Below are 19,736 nucleotides of genomic sequence, written 5' to 3' on the forward strand. Positions count from 1 at the left end.
ATTTTAAGATGCTTATAATAATTTGTATGTATTAAATTTCATTCCAAATACATCTAAGCATGTATACTGCTACCAGCCATGTATAAGTCATCTCTGTAGCACACACTTGCCAGTTTTGATTATGATCATTTGGTCTTTCAAAAACTGACAGAATAAATAATATTTAGTGGTTTTAATTTGCATTTCATTAATCATATAGCTCAATTACATTGTCTTACTCATTTTGGTATCCCCAGCAACTAGCATATTGTATGGTACAAAGTAGGTGTTTAATGCATGTTTGATAAATGCATGGATAAAGAACCATTACTTTAACGTTTTCTAATGGATTTTTATCAGTTGATTTTTTTAACAAGCTGTTATCCTTTATCATAATGACTATAATTTTATTTCAGTTTACCATTTAATCTTGATGACTTTTATTGACACATGAAACTTTAAATCTTTTATTATTATTATTATTATTATTATTATTATTATTATTATTTTTGAGACCGAGTCTTGCTCCTGTCGCCCAGGCTGGAGTGCAATGGCATGATCTCTCCTCATTGCAACCTCCGCCTCCTGGGTTCAAGAGATTCTCCTGCCTCAGCCTCCTGAGTAGCTGGGATTACAGGTGTCCGCCCCCAGCTAATTTTTTTTTTTTTTCTTTTGAGACAGAGTCTCGCTCTGTTGCCCAGGCGGGAGTGCAGTGGCACCATCTTGGCTCACTGCGAACTCTGCCTCCCGGGTTCTCGCCATTCTCCTGCCTCAGCCTCCCGAGTACGTGGGACTACAGGTGCCCACCACCACGCCCGGCTAATTTTTTGTATTTTTAGTAGAGACGGAGTTTCACTGTGTTAGCCCAGATGGTTTCGATCTCCTGACCTCGTGATCCGCCTGCCTCGGCCTCCCAAGTGCTGGGATTACAGGTGTGAGTCACTGCGTCCAGCCGAAATTTTAAATCTTATATGTTAAATTTATTAATCTTGTCCTTTTTGGTTTTCTTAATCACACTAGAGGTTTAATAAGTAGTTCTTTCTACTTTCCACTGGTTTTTCCATGGATTGACTTTTTACATATTATTTCTCTATCTCTATATTAATTCGTATAAAATTATTTTAGTGGCATTTAAACACAAAATTACTCTTTTTAAAGTACTATCAGTAATCCAATTTCATATATAATTTATTCTGAAAGTGGGTATAAAAGTTGAATGTGTGATAGTAGAATTATCAGTTTTCTAATTCTGCTCTCCTTCAGTCCAGGCCACCAGCCGATAGGTAAGAGCCTTCACAGGTGTGTAAGGCTAGACCAGAGGAATCTGCGGAAAAATGGCTAGAAGAGGGAGCGGTCCTGCCAGCATCTCCCTTCCTCCGAATCCTGTGTTGGTTGGGGTAGGCATCTCCTTTTACCACATATTTTCTGTCATCTTCCCAAACCCACACCAAAAGGGGTTGATTTATAAAGACAAACACAAGAAAATGAAAAAAGAAATGTGTATGATATTAAAGATACCAATGAATTTAGAAAATAATCACTGTAACATTTTGTATGGCTTGTATCATAAAATTATTTCACAATTTAGGGGAAAAGTTCCATTTATATCAGAATATAACTTTTAAAATAATCAATTGAGTCTACCATAAAAATTTCCTCTGTATTTGCTTTGAAGCTTAATAACTCTAGTATGTGCCAAGGATTCACAGAACAGGGGATCTCTATTAGCTTGAAGGCTACATAATCAATGCTGCAGAGACACTTCTGTTAGTGAATAAATGATGAAGTTTTACCAGAAAAGATGCAGAGTCAACAGAAATATTCAGCAAAATATAGAGCTAAAAAATAATCCTGGAATTAAATGGGGATTCTCATATTTTATAAATGTTAAAAAAGTTGGAGATAATACAGGTAGGGCACAGATACACAACTATTTGACTAATATTTTGAAGACACTGTAGAACTGAGATCTTGTTACTCTTGTCTACTTTGAGCTTTTTTGTTGTTGAAAACAAAGAGCAAAGATAATGTAGACTATTTTACAAATGGAGCCTGGATAACAATTCGTATTACTCTACTAAATGCTGCTTATTCTAAATAATGTTACAGAAAGACTCTTGCAAGTATTTAAGGATACATTTATAAAAGTGTGCCTAATTATGAATATTTAGAAACTATCTTGTACATCCATTAATGAGAGACTGGTTATATAAATATGGCATCTCCATATAATAGCATTAAAAAGAATGAAGATTAGTACAAACTAAAATGAAAACGTTTACATTTTGATAAATAATCAAGCAAACTGCAGACCAGTAAGTGTGATCCATAATCCCATTTTTGCTAAACACACACAGACATATCTATGTACATGTGTTTACACACACAAACAGAAATAAATTCTGACAGTATACACATCAAACTTTTAACAGTGGTCACACTTACGGGTGTCAGAGCAAGGGTATGAAAAGGGAGATTTTGACACTTCATATCTCTGGAGTGTTTAAATTTTTATTCAATCAACATAGGCTATTCTCATAATTTAAATATATATATATTTTGTAAAATAAAAAATATATACATGTGTAAACATACATATTTATCTATGTATCCTTGAAAGAGTTTGAAAACATGTTAATACCATACTGAGTTTATGCCTTCTTACAAGTCTAAGGACCAACAGTGTGACCTCTATGACCAACTTAACTAGATGACTTTTTCACTGAAGAGGTCACTGCACTGCTTTACCACATGACATTAATGCATTTAGAGTCTCTTGTAGCAGGGGTATATTAACTTTTGTGCAGCTTACATTGCAAACATGCTCTTCACAAACCATACTATTTTTTTTTTATTTTCTTTTTGTTGTTGTTGCCCTGTCTTGTGGTGCTGAAACAAAACCACACTACCTTTAAGTGCTCAGAAAGAAAATCTCATGCTGTTGCCTATGCAGATTTATTCCCAAAACAAGCTTCCTAATTGCATTAAACAAACACAAATATCAGTAATACAAGATATACAAGCATTCTAGAAAGAAGTTTTGTGGTGAAAGAAAATTCCTGAAATGTTTAAAGTTGTCTGTTATGCTATAATTTGGAGTAAATAAAAAAAAATCATGATGAAGAACTGTGCATTTTGGTAACCCTGGTGTTGGGTAATAATAAAAAATAATAGGTTTGTGGCCAGGCGCGGTGGCTCACGCCTATAATCTTAACACTTTGGGAGGCCGAGGCAGGTGTATCACTTGAGGTCAGGAGTTCGAGACCAGTCTGGCCAACATGGTGAAACTCTGTCTTTACTAAAATACAAAAATTAGTCAGGTGTGGTGGTGCATGCCTGTAATCCCTTGCTCTAGGATACACAGCAACACTTTGTCGCAAATAATAATAATAAGAATAATAGGTTTGGGGGTTTACAGAGGCCTAATATATAACACTCTTCTTTCCTGCCTAAAATCTGCCCAATCAAAAAATAAGAAAGGCAGAAAGCATGCAAAAATTCCACATGTATTACTGATATAGCAGACACTGGAAAATGTGGCTTAAATATGTAGGAAAGGGTTTGCTAATATCAAACTCCAATGTTAGACTAACTTAACTCACACCATTAAAGGTAGCAGTGGACTCCACAGGCTTTCTCTTGTGGAGTCCAGCAACGATAAAACTTAAGAGATGGAGAAGCAGAGTGGGAAAACACGCTCTCTGAGGCAGGCCATGTTCCAAAGAGACAGGGAAAAGAAAGGGGCTGGGCTCCACGTTTTCCAGTTTGCCTTTCCAAATTCACCGATCAGACTGTGTCACTCCTCTACACATTAGGATAAGAGAATGAGGGACTAAGGGGAGGTCAGCATGATTAAACTTGTAAAGCTTTTTCCACATTGAAGAAAAACATAGGAGTGAAAACAATCCCTTTGAAAGTGGCACTATCCCAGTGGTTGGAATACATCATGTCTTTGCAAATAACACTGAAAATATATGAAGAAGAACTTTAATCTTTTCATAGTGAAAATTCAATTATATGTAGACTCAATTACCGGAACAAATATTTATTGAACACCATGTGCCCTGGACTGTGCAAGATGCAAAGACTGAAAGAAAGATGAACCAGAAGTGGAGGGAGACCTGGGATTCAAAAGGGTTTAACCACTATGCTTACTGCCTCTTAAGACTCTGATCTTTATTATTTCTGTTCTCCCTACACTATATGAAAAAAAACAGATCAGTCATAATCAATCAGTCACACCTCTTTGGGAGGTTTCTGATGAATTAACCTAACCTATGGCTTAAGTGTTAATCATAGCAATATTCTGTAAGTTAGCTGCTTAAATGTGTGTTACACATTTACTCTTCAAAACAGAATTTTTAAATAAACAAACATCTTGATACTTATAAATAAAGACAGATTATCTAAAGCAGAGACTATTAAATCATTCTGAATGTGAACCATTAAACCATTGTGAATGCAGAGGTTACCTAAAGCAGAGACCACTAAACTGTGAAACACTGGTTCTCTACACTAATACTAATGGATGACATCAAGATAGAGTCCAACAAATAACCTGAACATGGCATACTAAGCTTTAAAATATGAACCATAATCATTATAAAAGAATTTCAATATACACAAAATAAAACATATATTAAAGTTGTCTAATTATTAAAACTGGAAACAATAAGCTCATAGAGATTAACTAATATTACAGATTTCCTCTGTAATTGCTGTCTTACTGGTTAAAGTTAATGAACATAGAAGTCATAATAACCTTAAAATAAAGCTGGTTCTCAGGTTGGGGGGACTTTGCCACCCCCTCCCCCAGCGGACATTTTGCAATGTCTGGAGACTTTTTTGGTTGCCACAACTGGTGAATGCAGAGTGCTACTGCATCTAGCGGGTAGAGGACAGGGTTGCTACTAAACATCTCACAATGCATAGAACAGCCCCTGACAACAAAGAATAATCTGGTCTAAAATGTCAACAAGACAAAGTTTGAGAAATCCTGCTATAAAAATAACATCTACTCCATTAGAAGTCAAACCTGAGAAATTAAGAGAAATGCAACTATTATGGAATTCCATATACATTTGAACACAGAGATGAAAAAGACTATTCTATCCCAAAATTCACTAACAAAGTCAACTTAATTTTGGCCTTCATGATGAAGCTGAATGTCTTATTGTTTTTTGACATCATTAGTTTCTTGTTATTGCATTAATTGTAAGACTGATAGTCTTCTTTCCTAAAATATTTATACTCAGTACTTTGACTTCACTCTTCACACTTGGGAAAACTTATGAAACATGCTAATTGGGAAACTAAGTACACATATCAATAAATGAAAAGTAGGAATTCATAAATATTGGCATTTAATTTAATAACTGCTAAAATGCAATTAATGGACTAAATACATGCACTGATACTTCTTTCTATCCAAATTTCCTAAGTCGTCATTTGTGAAGGAAAAAGCATTCTCTAACAGACTTTGTGTGTTTAATTTTAACCCAGAGCACATTTTTATGACTGAGTGATAAACCCGCAAAACTGGAGTTCAGATTGGAAGCCCTCACACTACTAACTTGAATGATACCAGTGGGCATCACCATTTTTAAAAGTGCAAAAAAAATCAATGAGCAGATTGTCATTATTGAAACCCATTTTGCATCACACATATCACCCAAGAGATTGATAGTTTATGCTTATAAAACTTAATATAAAATTAAATTGCAAATATTTTCTCACAATCTACTAAAATTATTGCCTAAGGTAATACACTGCTAATATGAAGCATCTGTTCGGCTCTAGTGGACATATTTCCTATACAATTTATGTGAAAGAAGCCTTCTTTTGCTTCTTCATAGATCCAGTAATGAGGTTTCTTTTCTTATATGAAACCTAGAAAGTACAGGAACTTCTTTAAAATTAAGCCAGCAAAGGTAACACTAAATTGTTAATTAATGAGAGTCAAATTTTAAAACTTGAGGTCTTTTCTCCTTGTGTTTATGACTATGTCATTTCAAATATCATATATTTATTATCTAAATGCACAAAAATCATCTAAATAATTCATACAGAAAATACATTTTCACTTTTTAAGAACAAAACCAGAGAAACAAATGTCAAGTAAAATAGCAGTCTGATTTCCTCACACCGCTGGAATCTAGAAAGATGAAAAGTAATTTCAATCATTTGCCGCCAAAAGTTAGGAATAACAGAAAGGAGAGTTGTCTTATCTCTTGGGATGTGAAAAATACTGAGTCTCAAGAAAAGATAAAATTAATTTCACTATTATCAATCATCAACCCAATGCGTCATGAACTTATGTGTAGCACTTTCTAGCCCCGAAGTGTTTCCTTATTAGCATGCGTCAGAATACACAGAGAAAAAAATAATGTCTTCATCTGGAACTTTAAATTAATAATTGATGCACTTAGCTTTATACTGAAATCTATTTAACTTGAAAAATTACCTGATTTATGCCAAATATAATAGGAAACTCTTACCTTAAGCATTCTGCATCATTTTGAGGCTTTTCATTGATTTTTATTTTTTCTGCCTCTAGATATTTGGTAGTACAAATGGATTCATTCTTTTCATCTTCAAAAACTAAACAAATTAAAAAATAGTTGCAATCTTTTGAAAATTAAACATAAAGATTATCTTTATTCACTCATAAGAAAAATACCCTAATTTTTGGTGCTTGCATATAAAATTTATATACTAATGATTTTTATTTTCTACGTTAATATAGCAATTACATGCACAAAAAAGATCTTTAAAAGATTTGCAACATTAAAAATACCAGATCTCACACTGATGACTGTTTTATCTATTTCTTTTTTAGTACCAATAATAGCACTATATCACAACAGGTTAATATATTTTAAAAGAATAATATGCCCTTACCATGTGTATATAACTATATTTATCAGCAAAATAAGCTAACTCATGAAGGTAATACCTTTAAGTTTTCTTTGGAGAGTAAATAATTCTTGTATCAATTCACTCTTTTGTTTTTGAAGTTCATTTAGCTGGCTACTATCATGTTCCATTGACTTCATTTCTAGAAACAGATACAAAAGCATCAAAAATAAAATACTTAGAAATAAATTTAACCAAGAAAGTAAAAGACCTGTACACTAAAATCTATAAAACATAGATGAAAGAAAGTGAAGGCAACACAAATAAGTGAAAAGATATTCATGTCTACGGATTGGAAGAATTAACATTGTTAAAATATCCATACTACCCAAAGTAATATACAGAGTCAATGCAATCCTCATGAAAATTCCAATGGTATTCTTCACAGAAATAGAAAAAAATCAATCCTAAAAACTCTAAAAAGAAATAGAAAAATAAACAAATGCAAAAAATCTATTTTAAGCATTTAGGCTTTGCCTTACATGTCAGCAATTATTAACATTTTCTCATGTAGTAAAAATCTAAGCAGTGTATGGTTAATTTTAAGCCCCAACTAGCTTCCCCTGGCCAACTAGTAACTCTTTTTAAGAAACTGACCAGAACTTATTAATCACCAGCTGGATACAAAAAAGTTAGCAGATGGTTAGTCTACCACAAGAGAATTCAAAATATGTAGTATCACTTAGTGAAATAAAGTTCCAAATAAGAAAATTATCCTTCATAACTAAAACACATTTAAAATGACATTGCATAGTACTCACAATATGGCTACAAGCTTTCACAATATTGCTAATATTGTTTATTCTACCTAAAACGCCCTTGCTCCCTTTATTCTCATGACAAATCCCAATTCATCCTTTAAGACTCATCTCCTAAATTTTCAAATATTATTTCTCTTCTGCCATAATTTCTGGAACTCCACTTACACATTTATTAGATTCTTTTATATTGTTCCACATGTCTCTGAGGACCTTTGTAGTTTTTTGAAGTCTTTTGTTTCCCTCTGTTTCAATTTTTTAAGTTATCTGTAAATTCACTGGTCTCTTCTTCTGCAGCCTCTGATCTGCCCTTAATCTCTTCCAGGAAATTTTTCATATCAGATTGATTTCCTTCCTTCCTTCTTTCCTTCCTTCCTTCCTTCCCTTCCTTCCTTCCTTCCTTCCTTCCTTCCTTCCTTCCTTCCTTTCTTCCTTCCTCCCTCCCTCCCCCCCGCTCCTCCCCCCCCCGCTCCTCCCCCCTTCCTTTCTCTTTCTTTTCTTTTTTTCTGAGATGGAGTCTTGCTCTGTTGCCCAGGCTGGAGTGCAGTGGCACCATCTCGGCTCACTGCAACCTTTGCCTCCCGGGTTCAGGCAGTTCTCCTGCCACAGCCTCCTAAGTAGCTGGGATTACAGGTGCTCGCCACCATGTCTGGCTAATTTTTGTATTTTTATAGGCATGTGGTTTCACCATGTTGGCCAGGCTGGTCTCGAACTCCTGACCTCGTGTTCTGCCTGCCTTGGCCTTCCAAAGTGCTGGGATTACAGGTGTGAGCCACTGCATCTGGCCCAGATATTGTATTTTCTAACTTTTAGAGCCCCTTTGGTTCCTTTTACAAAGAATTTTTATTGATATAATTCACATACCACATAATTCATCCTTTTAAAGTGTACAATTCATTGGGATTTAGTATTTTCACAGATATGTGCATCCAATTGCCATTATATAATTTTGGAACATTTCACTCCCCCCACCAAAGAAACCCCATACCTGTTAGCAGTCACTCCAAATTTCCTCTAGCTCTGCCAGCCCTAGGCAACCACCAATCTATTTTCTGTCTACACAGATTTGCCTATTCTGGACATTTCACAACAATGGAATCATACAATATGTGGTCTTTTGCATCTGGCTTCTATCACTTAGCATAATGATTGCAAGGTCTACCCTTTTGTAGCATGCGTCAGTGTTTCATTTATTTGATGCCTTAATATAATTCCACTGCATAGATATGCCCATGTTTTGTTTTTGGATTCCTTAGGTGATTGACATTTGGGTTGTTTCCACTTTTTCGCTACAATGAATAATGCTATGAACATTCATGTACAGCCATGTGTTGTCTGACAACAGGGACATGTTCTGAGAAGTAAGTCCTTAGGTGATTATGTTGTTGTGAGAACAACATCAAGTGTACTCACACACACTTAGATGGGATAGCCTACTACACACATAGGCTATACTGTATAGCCTATTGCTCCTAGGTTACAAACCTATACAGCATGTTACTGTACTGAACACTAGAGGCGACTGGAACACAGTAATAAGCATTTGTGTATCTAAACATATCTAAGCCTAGAAAAGGTACAGCACAAATACAGTATAAAAGATAAAAAATGGTACTCCTGTGTAAGATACTTACCATGAATGGAGCTTGTAGTACTGGAAGTTGCTTTGAGTGAGTGAATAAGTGAGTGGTGAGTGAATGCACAGGGCCCACGACATTACTGTACACTGCCCTAGACTTTACCAACACTATGCTTAGGCTACACTACTTTAAAAATATTTTTCTTTTTTCAATAATAAATTACTTTCACTTTAACTTTTTAAAGAAACTTTTTAAAAACATTCTGACTTGTAATAACACTTAGCTTAAAACAAATATACAGTACAGATGTAAATATAGTATTTCTTACTTCTGAAACTTTTGTTTTGTAAAAAACTAAGACACAAATACACACAATTAGCTTAGGCCAACACAAGGTCAGGATCATCAATACCACTATCTTTCACCTCCACATCATCTTGTCCTGGAAGACAAGCCCCTACTGGAAGGTCCTCGGGGGCAATAACATGGGGCTGTCATTTTCTTTTATTTATTATTATTATTCTTTTTTTGACATGGAGTCTCACTCTGTCACCCAGGCTGGAGTGCAGTGGCACGATCTCGGCTCACTGCAACCTCTGCCTCCTGGGTTCAAGCAATTCTCCTGCCTTGGCCTTCCAAGTAGCTGGGAGTATAGGTGCATGCCACCATGCCTGGCTAATTTTTTGTATTTTAGTAGAAACGGGGTTTCACCATGTTGCCCAGGCTGGTCTCGAACTCCTGAGTTCAGGCAATCTGCCTGCCTTGGCCTCCCAAAGTGCTTGGATTACAGTCATGAGCCACCAAACCTGGCCCGGAGCTGTCATCTTCTATGATAACGATGCCTTCTAGAATAATTCTTACAGGACCTGCCTGAGGCTGTTTTACAGTTAACGTTTTTTTAATAAGTAGGAGAAATATACTCTAATAATTATAAAAAGTATAATAATACATAAACCAATAACATAGTAATTTATTATCTTTATCAAGTATTATGTACTGTTCATAATTGTATGTGCTATACTTTTATATGACTGGCAGCACAATAGGTTTGTTTACACTACAATCACAAAAACATGTAATATGTTGTGCCACAATGTCACTAGGCAATAGGAATTTTTTCAGCTCCATTATAATCTTATTGCACCACTGTCATACATGGTCTTTTATTGACTGAAATGCCGTTATGTGGTGCACGACTGTACAAGGTCTTGTGTGGACATGTTTGCAATTGTCTTAAATACCTAGAAGTGGAATCACTGAATCAGATAGTAACTCTAGGTTTAATGCTTTGAGAAATGGCCAAACTGTTTCCAAAGCAGTTGCATCATTTTACATTTCTCCAATTTCTCCATATTCTTGCCAACACTATTACTGTCCACCTTTATTATAGTCACACTAGTGGGATCTCACTGCGGTCTTGATTTGCCTTTCCCTCATAACTAATAATGTGAGCAACTTTTCATGTTGCTCAAAAAAATATGTCATACAGTTGTATAAAAATATTGTTTTCTTTTTAAACTTTGTTGTAAATAAGACTCAAACACATATAATTAGGCTAGGCCCACACAAGGTCAGGATTATCAATGCCACTGTCTTCCTCCTCCACATACTGTCCTGGAAGACAAGCCCCTACTGGAAGGGGCTTTGTATAGCTTTTTTGGGAAATGTCTATTAAATTCCTTTGTCCATTTTTAAATTGGGTTATCTTTTTATTAAGTTATAAGAGTTTTTAGTATGTTCTGGATACAAGTCCCTTCTATATGATTTGCAAATATTTTCTCCCATTTTGTGGTCGTCTTTTTACTTCCTTGATAGTATCCTTTGAAACACAAGAGTTTTTAACTTTAATGAAGTCCAATTTATCTATACTTTATTGCTTGTGCATATCTAAAATAAACCATTCCCTAATCCAAGCTCATGAAAAGTTACACCTGTATTTTCTTGTAAGAGTTTTTCATTTTTAGCTCTTATATTTAGGTGTCTGATCCATTTTGAGTTAATTTTTGTGTATGGTATGAGGTGGATGTACACATTCATTCTTTTTTTTTTTTGGAGACAGAGTCTCACTCTGTTGCCCAGGCTGGAGTGCAGTGGCGTGATCTTGGCTCACTGCAAGCTCCACCTCCCAGGTTCATGCCATTCTCCTGCCTCAGCCTCCTGACTAGCTGGGACTACAGGTGCCCGCCACCATGCCTGGCTAATTTTTGTATTTTTAGTAGAGATGGGATTTCACTAGGTTAGCCAGGACGGTCTCAATCTCCTGACCTAGTGATCCACCCACCTCGGTCTCCCAAAGTGCTGGGATTACAGGCATGAGTCACCGTGCCTGGCCTTGTTTATTAGCTCTAATAGTTTTCCAGTAGATTCCTTATGGTTTCTATATACAAGATCATGTTATCTTTGAATAGAGATAGTTTTACCTCTTCCTTTCCAACATGGATTTTTTTTTCTTTTTTGATTCCTAATTGCTCTGCCTAAAACCCTCCATTATAATGTTGATTAGAAGTTGTAAGAGTAGATACCCTTGTCTTGTTTCTGATCTTAGAGGTGAAACATTCATTCCATTGTCATTAAGAACGACATCAGCTGTGGGTTTTTCTATAGATGCCATCTATCAGGTTGACGAAAGTTCCTTCTATCCCTAGTTTACTGAGTGGTTTTATTATGAAAGTTATTGAATTTTGTCAAATGTTTCTTCTGTGTCTTTGGTTATTTTTATATCTTCCATTTAGTTCCTCATTATGCTCACGTCCTTGAGTACATTTAGAATATTTCTAGAAGTTTTAATTATTTTTCCTTCTAATTGCATCATCTATATCATTTCTAGGTATGTTTCTATTGAACAAATTTCCTCCTTGCTCTGAGTTATAATTTGTGGCTTTTTTACATGTCTAGTAATTTTTGACTGTATACCAGACATTGTGTTTACTATTTTGTTAAATGAGTTTTGTTATCTTCCCATAAAGGATGTTGATGTAAGCTACTTATGGGTCATGTGCAAGTCTTGTTTATAAGAGTTTTTTAGGGTAGGTCTAGAAGAATATTTAATTTAATTTAATCCTGCTATTAAGGCAGAGCTCTTCTGTTTAACGAAATATTTCTATTATGACAAGATGGAACATGAATGTCTTCCATTCCCATATGAGCTCTTAGAATTGTCCACCGTATTGCTCCCCAGTAGTTTTTCTTTACTCAGCTCAGTGGAGTTTCCCATCTGTATACGCAGGTTCAAGTACATCCAAAGACTCAAGAGGATCTCAATCCAGACTTCTGGAGCTTTTTCTCTGTGTAGATCTGTCCTCTCAAGTACATTGTCCTGAAAATTCTAGCTAACTTGGCCTCCCTAAATTCCAGTCTTTGTTTCCACAACTCAGACCATTTTGCATTGCTTAAGTTCCTCCTCCCAGTGCTACTATCCAAAAACTGTATCCAGTGAGAAGGCTTGCACAATTAGGGCTTACCTCATTTGTTTCCCTTCTCTCAGGGATCATGCTCCTGTACTCTCTTGTCCTCAATATCTAAAAGTAATTTTTCATATTATTTTCTTCAGTCTTTTAGTTATAACAGAAGGGAAAATTCCATAAAATTATTCCTCATGACGATAAGTAAAAGTTCTCCACATAATATTTAAATTATCCTTTTACTTGTCTCTCTTCCACATTAGATCACAAGCTCCCTGAAAACAGGAACTATGCCTCATTCAACTTTAAATCCCAATTTCTGTACAGTGCCTGATGTAGTATATACAGTAGATGCTCAAGAAAGCATGTTGAACAACACTAAAATAAATCATTTAATTGACTTTAAATATTTTTGATTATTCACAATGTTTTTGTCCACTAGTATAGGTAACTGAAAGTGGACAATTCAATGAAAAGAAAATACATTCACATTTATGCTTCTGCTCCCTTAATAAACAAAAGTTTAAAATATAAATATAACTACACACTAATATTTAATAGAGGGAATCCAGAATACCATAACACAATATTCAACAGATTAAAAAAGATACAATATTTTATTCATTATTAATCGATTTATCAGACATTCTATGACAAAAATATCTTTCTAAAACTTAGGCAAGAATAATGGAGAAATACTGGATTTAAATGTTTCTGAAATATATTTTTCTTAATCCTGACACTTTAGGCTAAATGAAAAAGGTAAGTCTAAAGACTAACCCTTTAAAGAAAAAAAATAAAACAAATACGCCAATTTCTTATGAGGCTTACAGAACAGAAAAGAATAAACACTGTGTTTGTGCTGATAACTTTTTTCCCACTTGTTTATTGTCTCACTATTATTTTGTTGTTATTTTTATTTACAGCTTTATTTAGGTATAATTGATGTGATAATCACGTTTTAATTTCTTCCACAGCCTAAAACCCACAACGTTCTAATCAACAGCTAGCTTTTATGGTTATGAATATTAAACCAACTAAGACAATCAAAATTAATTTACATCTTTTAACATGTAAGTTGTTTTTCTCATATGTACATTGCCAATCATTAAAGGATATTGCCAAGCAAGGAAAAAGTGTCATATATTGCTTATCTCACATCTAAGAAAAATGAATTCAACAACTGGGAGAAACGAGTAAGAGGAACATTTTGAGAAAAACATTATGACCAACATTATTTCGAAGCCAAAAGTGATGAACTTTTATCTATGAATTACCAGATGTTTAAAATAAATATTCAGTCATTTTACAAACAGATATATTGAATATCAATTATTCCACCTTTCTAGTTTCTCAGGTCAAAAACCTTAAAGTCAGCCTTAACACTTCTTTCTCTCATGTTCCACATCAAGTGCGTCTTGAAATCCTGCTTGCTACCTTCAAAACATATTTCGAACCTGAATACCACTTACCACTTCTATGCTGCATCCCTGATCCAGCTACTCATCATCTCTCAACTGGATTATGGCCACCGTTTTCTAGGTTTCTGTTTCTGCTTTTACCTCCCTTAAGTGTGTTCTCAATAGCAGTCAAAGTAATCCTATTCAAATGTGAGACCCTTCGCTCCTTTGCTTGAGTCCTCCAATGGCTTCTGATCTCACTTCAGTTAAAGTCTTTAGAATGACCCACAAGGTTTTAAAATATCTGGATTCCCGTCACCTCTCTGATCTCATGACCTCTCTTTTTACTCTAAATGTCTTAGGCTCTGCCTTTCCTCAAAAACAATTAGGCACAATCTCCCTTCAGGTGATTTGCATCAGATATTCCTTCTCTGTGAAATGCTCTTCCCCCAGGTATTCACTTGGTTTATTCTATTACCTCTTTCAGGTCTTATTCAAAATTTGCCTTATCAATGAGGCTTTTCCTGGACATCTATGTAAAACTGTACCACACACCCCACTGCACCCCACCCCTTATCTATCCATCCCTCTTCCCTCCCTTATTTTTCTCCTGTCCCTCTCTTTCTTCCATCTCTCATACTGGACAAGGGCAGGGATTTTTTTCTTCTTTTCTTGGTCACTACAGTAACACCAGGTCCTATAAAAATGCCTGATACACAAGAAGTGCACAAGTATTACCGAATGAGTGAATAAACTAAGCACGTTTCAGAAATACATTTGTAAGCAAATGTAGTTCCTCTCTCTGTGAAAGTTTATACTTTAGTGGAAGAAACAGACAGGAATAATCATACAAGTGTGTAATTACAATGCTTTGAAGAAAAAGCACAGAGGGCAATGAGAGAATATAACCAGAGGAGCTGACCTAATATGGAATTGGGAGGGTGGAGTATCACAGAAGTATTTCCTGAGGATGTAACATTTGAGATGAGATCAGAATGACGAAGTTAACTAGATCACCAGTCCCCAACCTTTTTTGGCACCAGGGACTGTTTTTGTGGAAGACAATTTTTCCATGCACTGGGGGAAGGGGAGGGGGTGGCTTCAGGATGATTCAATTGCATTACATTATTGTGCACTTTATTTCTATTTTTATTATATAATAATCTATAATGAAATAATCACACAACTCACCATAATGTAGAATCAGTGGGATCCCTGAGCTTGTTTCACTGCAACTAGACCGTCCCATCTGGGGGTGATGGGAGACAGTGGCAAATCATCAGCCATTAGATTATCATAAGGAGCATGCAACCTACATTCCTCACATGCACAGTTCATGAGAGGGTTTATGCTCAAGAATCTAATGCCACTGCTGATCTGACAGGAGGCAGAGCTCAGGTGGTAATGTGAGTGATGGGGAGTTGCTGTAAATACAGATGAAGCTTTGCTCACTCACCCACCACTCACCTCCTGCTATGTGGCTTGCTTCGTAACAGGCCATGGACCAGTACTGGCCCAGGGGTTGGGAACCCATAAACTAGATAAAGGATTAAAAAAGTATTCCAAATAGAACACAGTCAACGGTCCTGAGGCAGGAAGAAGCAGGGTACAATCTAGGAACACAAAAGAGGGCAGCATGCCTTTAGCACAAAGAAGCTGCTGCGTGAGGCTGGAAGGTGGAGATGCTGCAGGGATGGCAAAACAGGTTGAAAAGCTTGGTTTGCCATATTTAAACAGAACATAACCTAAGAGGCTTAATACAATAGTACAGCATTAATATCTTCATAAAAAATGGATGTTCACATTTTGGCAACCTCAAGGAGTAAGAACAGGCACTACTCCTGTAGTTAAAAAATAGTAAATCAAAGATAACATCTGGCAGTGGGAAAAACTACTGAGTAGCAGAAAATAGTATTAATATAAAAATAGCTATGAAGTTAAAAATGGAGATTATTCAAAACCAATGAAACTGGCTGACTAATAATCACAGTTGTGGGCCTCAGTGGGCAAGGTCAGAATGAAGGAAGAAAGAGGAGAAAAGTCAAGTGTCAGAAAATAACAGATGTGGCACAAATTAGAAGTGGGAATGGAAGAGCAAACACTGACAGGTAAGAAGACAAATGGAAGCTAAACTGCTCTGGGAAGTCAACAGCTCTAATATCTGCTTAAAATTTGAACAACTTATTTCTCCACCACCACCACCACCACCACCACCACCACCACCACCACCACCACCACCACCGCCAAGAAGAGTTGCCACAAACAGTTTCATAGGTTAATTTTTTTGAACTTTGAAGGAATAGGTAATTATAGTATGTGCATTTTTCCAAGCAGAGAAAGAAGGAAGCATCAGTATGCTTTTTGTGAAATCAACATAATATACACACAAAGATTAATCTCACATATACTGATGCAAAATCTTAAAGAAGATATTATCAAATAAAATTTAGTAATACATTAGAAGACTAAGAGTGCACAGCTAAGTAAGGTTAGTGATAGGATATATCTAAATAAAATTCATTACATTAATAGATGACAGTTGGAAATACGAACATCTCAAAAAGGAGATGTAGTGGGAGGGAGGGAAGAATGGTGGAGGATACAACTACACATACAAAACCCAGTGAAATCAAGTTATATCAGCTTCAACTAATGGCAATTTTGTCTTTGTTTTCCAATATTTACTGTGTATCTAATTTTATAGTCTGATACTTTTAGAACACTGTTATATAACAGTGATGATATTGGATACCCTCCCTTATTACTGTTATGGAAATACTTCTAGAGTTTCACTGTTAATCATGATGCCAGTTTGAAGCTCGCTCTCTCCCCTTCTTCCTCTCCCTTCACCTCTCCTCCACCATTTTTCCCTCCTTCCCCCTACATCGCCTTTTTTAAAACAATCACAAGCTTTTCCAATGGTAATCTATTAATATAATGAATTTTATTAATAGATATCCCATTTCTGCTCTTCCTCCTGCTCAACTCCTTATAATTTGTCTTTTGCCCTGCTTATTATCTCAATCTGCTCCTTTTCCTGAAGGCCACCAGTGACTTCCGATTGCTGCTTCTTAGTCCTTATTCTAGTTGACAGTTCAGCAGCAATCAACATGGGCTGATCATGCCTTCAAATACTCTCTCTCTAGGTAACGTCAGCTCCCGCCCATCTTTCATGAAGCTTTCTTAGACTCTTCACTCACGTTTTTGAAAATCCTGAGGTTCTGCAGTTTACTGTCCATTTTCTTTCAATAAATTCTCTCTAGGTGAGTCCCAAAATGTAATAGCTCTAGCCCAGAACTATCTCTGAGCTCTTGACTTAAATTACAACTATCTAACTGACATCTATACCCAAATCTCTCACTTGGCTAATCAGTATCATTCTTCAGACCTCAGTCTGAAGGCAACTTGTTCAGGGAAATCTTCCTTAACTTCCTAGCCAGTTTTAAGTCTACTTATATGTGTTCTCATATCATCTTGTGCTTCTCCTTTTGAAGCAGTCATCGATTTATTATTATCTCATTCATATTGTTGGGGCCAGCACATTAATCAAAATAAAGTCCCTGCTATTAAGGAGATTAAAGTTTTATATGAAAATGTTATGAAATATCTAGAAACAGACTTTCTGAAAGAATAAAAAACCAACAATATCAGGTACTCTGAAAACAAATTCTTTTAAAATAAATCCGTATTTCTGGAAAAAGGGAACCAAACTAGAGGGCTCCTATAGTATTTGTGATATCAGGGACTTTTTTTTTCTTAATTTTATAGAGGAATAACTTACATAAAGTATATTCATTTAGAGCATACAATTTCATGACTTTTGACAATCACTGACACCTATGAAATGCCCACAAGCAAGGAACTGTACATTTCTATCAACCCCAAAGATTCTTTGTGACCCTTCACATTCATCCATTTTGACCCAGGCAACCACTGTTCCGCTTGCTATTACTGTAGATTAGTTTGCATGTGTCTAGCTCCTTTTAATCACCATATTATTTTGAAATGGGTCCATGTAGTGTGCCAGTAGAATTAGTCATTTTTACTGCCAAGTATTTCGTTCCACAGGTATGTCAATTTTGTTTAACCATTCACTTCTGGTTTTTTTTTTTTTTTTTTTTTTCCTTTCTTTTTTGAGATGGAGTCTGACTCTGTCGCCCAGGCTGGAGTGCAATGGAACGATCTTGGCTCACTGCAACGTCCGCCTCCCAGGTTCATGCCATTCTCCTGCCTCAGCCTCCCGAGTAGCTGGGATTACAGGCACCTGCCACCATGCCTGGCTAATTTTTTTTTAGTTTTAGTAGAGACGGGGTTTCACTATGTTGGCAAGGCTGGTCTTGAACTCCTGACCTTGTGATCTGCCCGCCTCAGCCTCCCAAACCATTCACTTCTTAATGGACATTTAAGTTATGTTCAGGTTTTGACTACTGTGAATGAAACTGTAAAAATGTTAGGGTATAGGTTTCATTTCTCTGGAGTATCTCATTGTGGAGTGGCTGGGTTGTTTGGTAAATGTACATTTAGCTTGTTAAGAAACTGCAAAACAATTTTCTAAAGTGATTGTACCATTCATTTTACATTCCCATCACTGCCATATGAGTATCAGATGCTCCACATTCTCATCAGCATTTGGTATGGTCAGTCTTTTTAACTTTAATTAAGTGGATATACAGTGATATATCACTGCCGTTTTAATTTGTATTTTCCAAATCACTAAAGATGTTATCTTTTCACATGTTCATTGGTCATTAGTACTCTATTGTGAAGTTCAACTTTTTTCCCTTTTATAATTGGCTTTTTGCCCTTCTTGTTTTTTAAGTTGTTAGAGTTCATTATGTTCTGGGTAACAGTACATTGGAAGATGTATTAGTGCAAATATTCTCTCCAAGACTGTTGTTTGTCTTCTAATTTTCTTAAGTGTCTGTTTTTCTTTTTACGGTTCATGATTCTTGTGTCCCATCTAAGAAATCATTGCCTATTCCAAGATGGAAAAGATTTTCTCCTATGTTTTCTTCTAGGAAATTCATAATTTTAGCTTTTGTGTTTAGGTGTATGCCTATTTTGAGTTAATTTACAATATGGTGTGAAGAGTTAAGGATCATTGTTTTGGAATGGATGTCCAATTCTTCTAGCACCACTTATTGAAAAGACTTTCCTTTTCCCACTGAACTGCCTTTCCATCTTTGTTGAAAACCAGTTGACAACATGCATTTCTATTTCTGGACTCTCTTCTGTTCCAGCTATTTATATGCCTGTTTTTAAGGCAGTGACATGTTATCTTGATTACTATGGAATTTTAGTCTATTTTGAAATCACAGAATATAAATCCTTAAATTTTATTCTTTTAAAAATTGTTTTGACTTTTGTAAGTCATTTGTATTTCCATATACAAAGGCATTGTTCTCATAGGAGATAACAGTTCCATGTCCCTGAAGACCTTCCAGTGGGACAAGATGTAGAGGTGGAAGACAGTGATACTGATGATCCTGACTCTGTGTAGGCTTAATGTGCATGTTTGTGTTTCAGGTTTTTTTTTTTTTTAATTTTAAGTAAAAAAATAGTTTCTAAGATAGAAGAAAGTTATAGAATAGGATATAAAGAAAAAATTTTTTGTATATTCATACAATATGTGTTTTAAACTAAGTGTTATTAGAAGAGTCAAAAGTAATAAAAGGTTTGTAAAGTAAAAAAGTTCCAGTAAGC

The 19,736-nt window shown here is 35.6% G+C and overlaps 1 protein-coding gene across 5 annotated transcripts in view; it reads right to left on the reverse strand.

Annotated features, from left to right (window-relative positions):
- LOC105467319 (coiled-coil domain containing 172) overlaps positions 1–19,736 on the reverse strand; it is a 56,693-nt gene that overhangs the window by 15,430 nt on the left and 21,527 nt on the right. For all 5 annotated transcript variants that reach the window (XM_071069062.1, XM_071069061.1, XM_071069063.1 and 2 more), the window contains 2 exons: positions 6,935–7,036; positions 6,477–6,579 (listed from right to left, as the gene is read on the reverse strand). In XM_071069062.1, coding sequence (XP_070925163.1) covers positions 6,477–6,579; positions 6,935–7,036 — 205 coding nt within the window. The remainder of the gene's footprint in view (positions 1–6,476; positions 6,580–6,934; positions 7,037–19,736) is intronic.

Source organism: Macaca nemestrina, chromosome 9 (assembly GCF_043159975.1).
Source record: "Macaca nemestrina isolate mMacNem1 chromosome 9, mMacNem.hap1, whole genome shotgun sequence".
Classification (NCBI taxonomy): domain Eukaryota; kingdom Metazoa; phylum Chordata; class Mammalia; order Primates; family Cercopithecidae; genus Macaca; species Macaca nemestrina.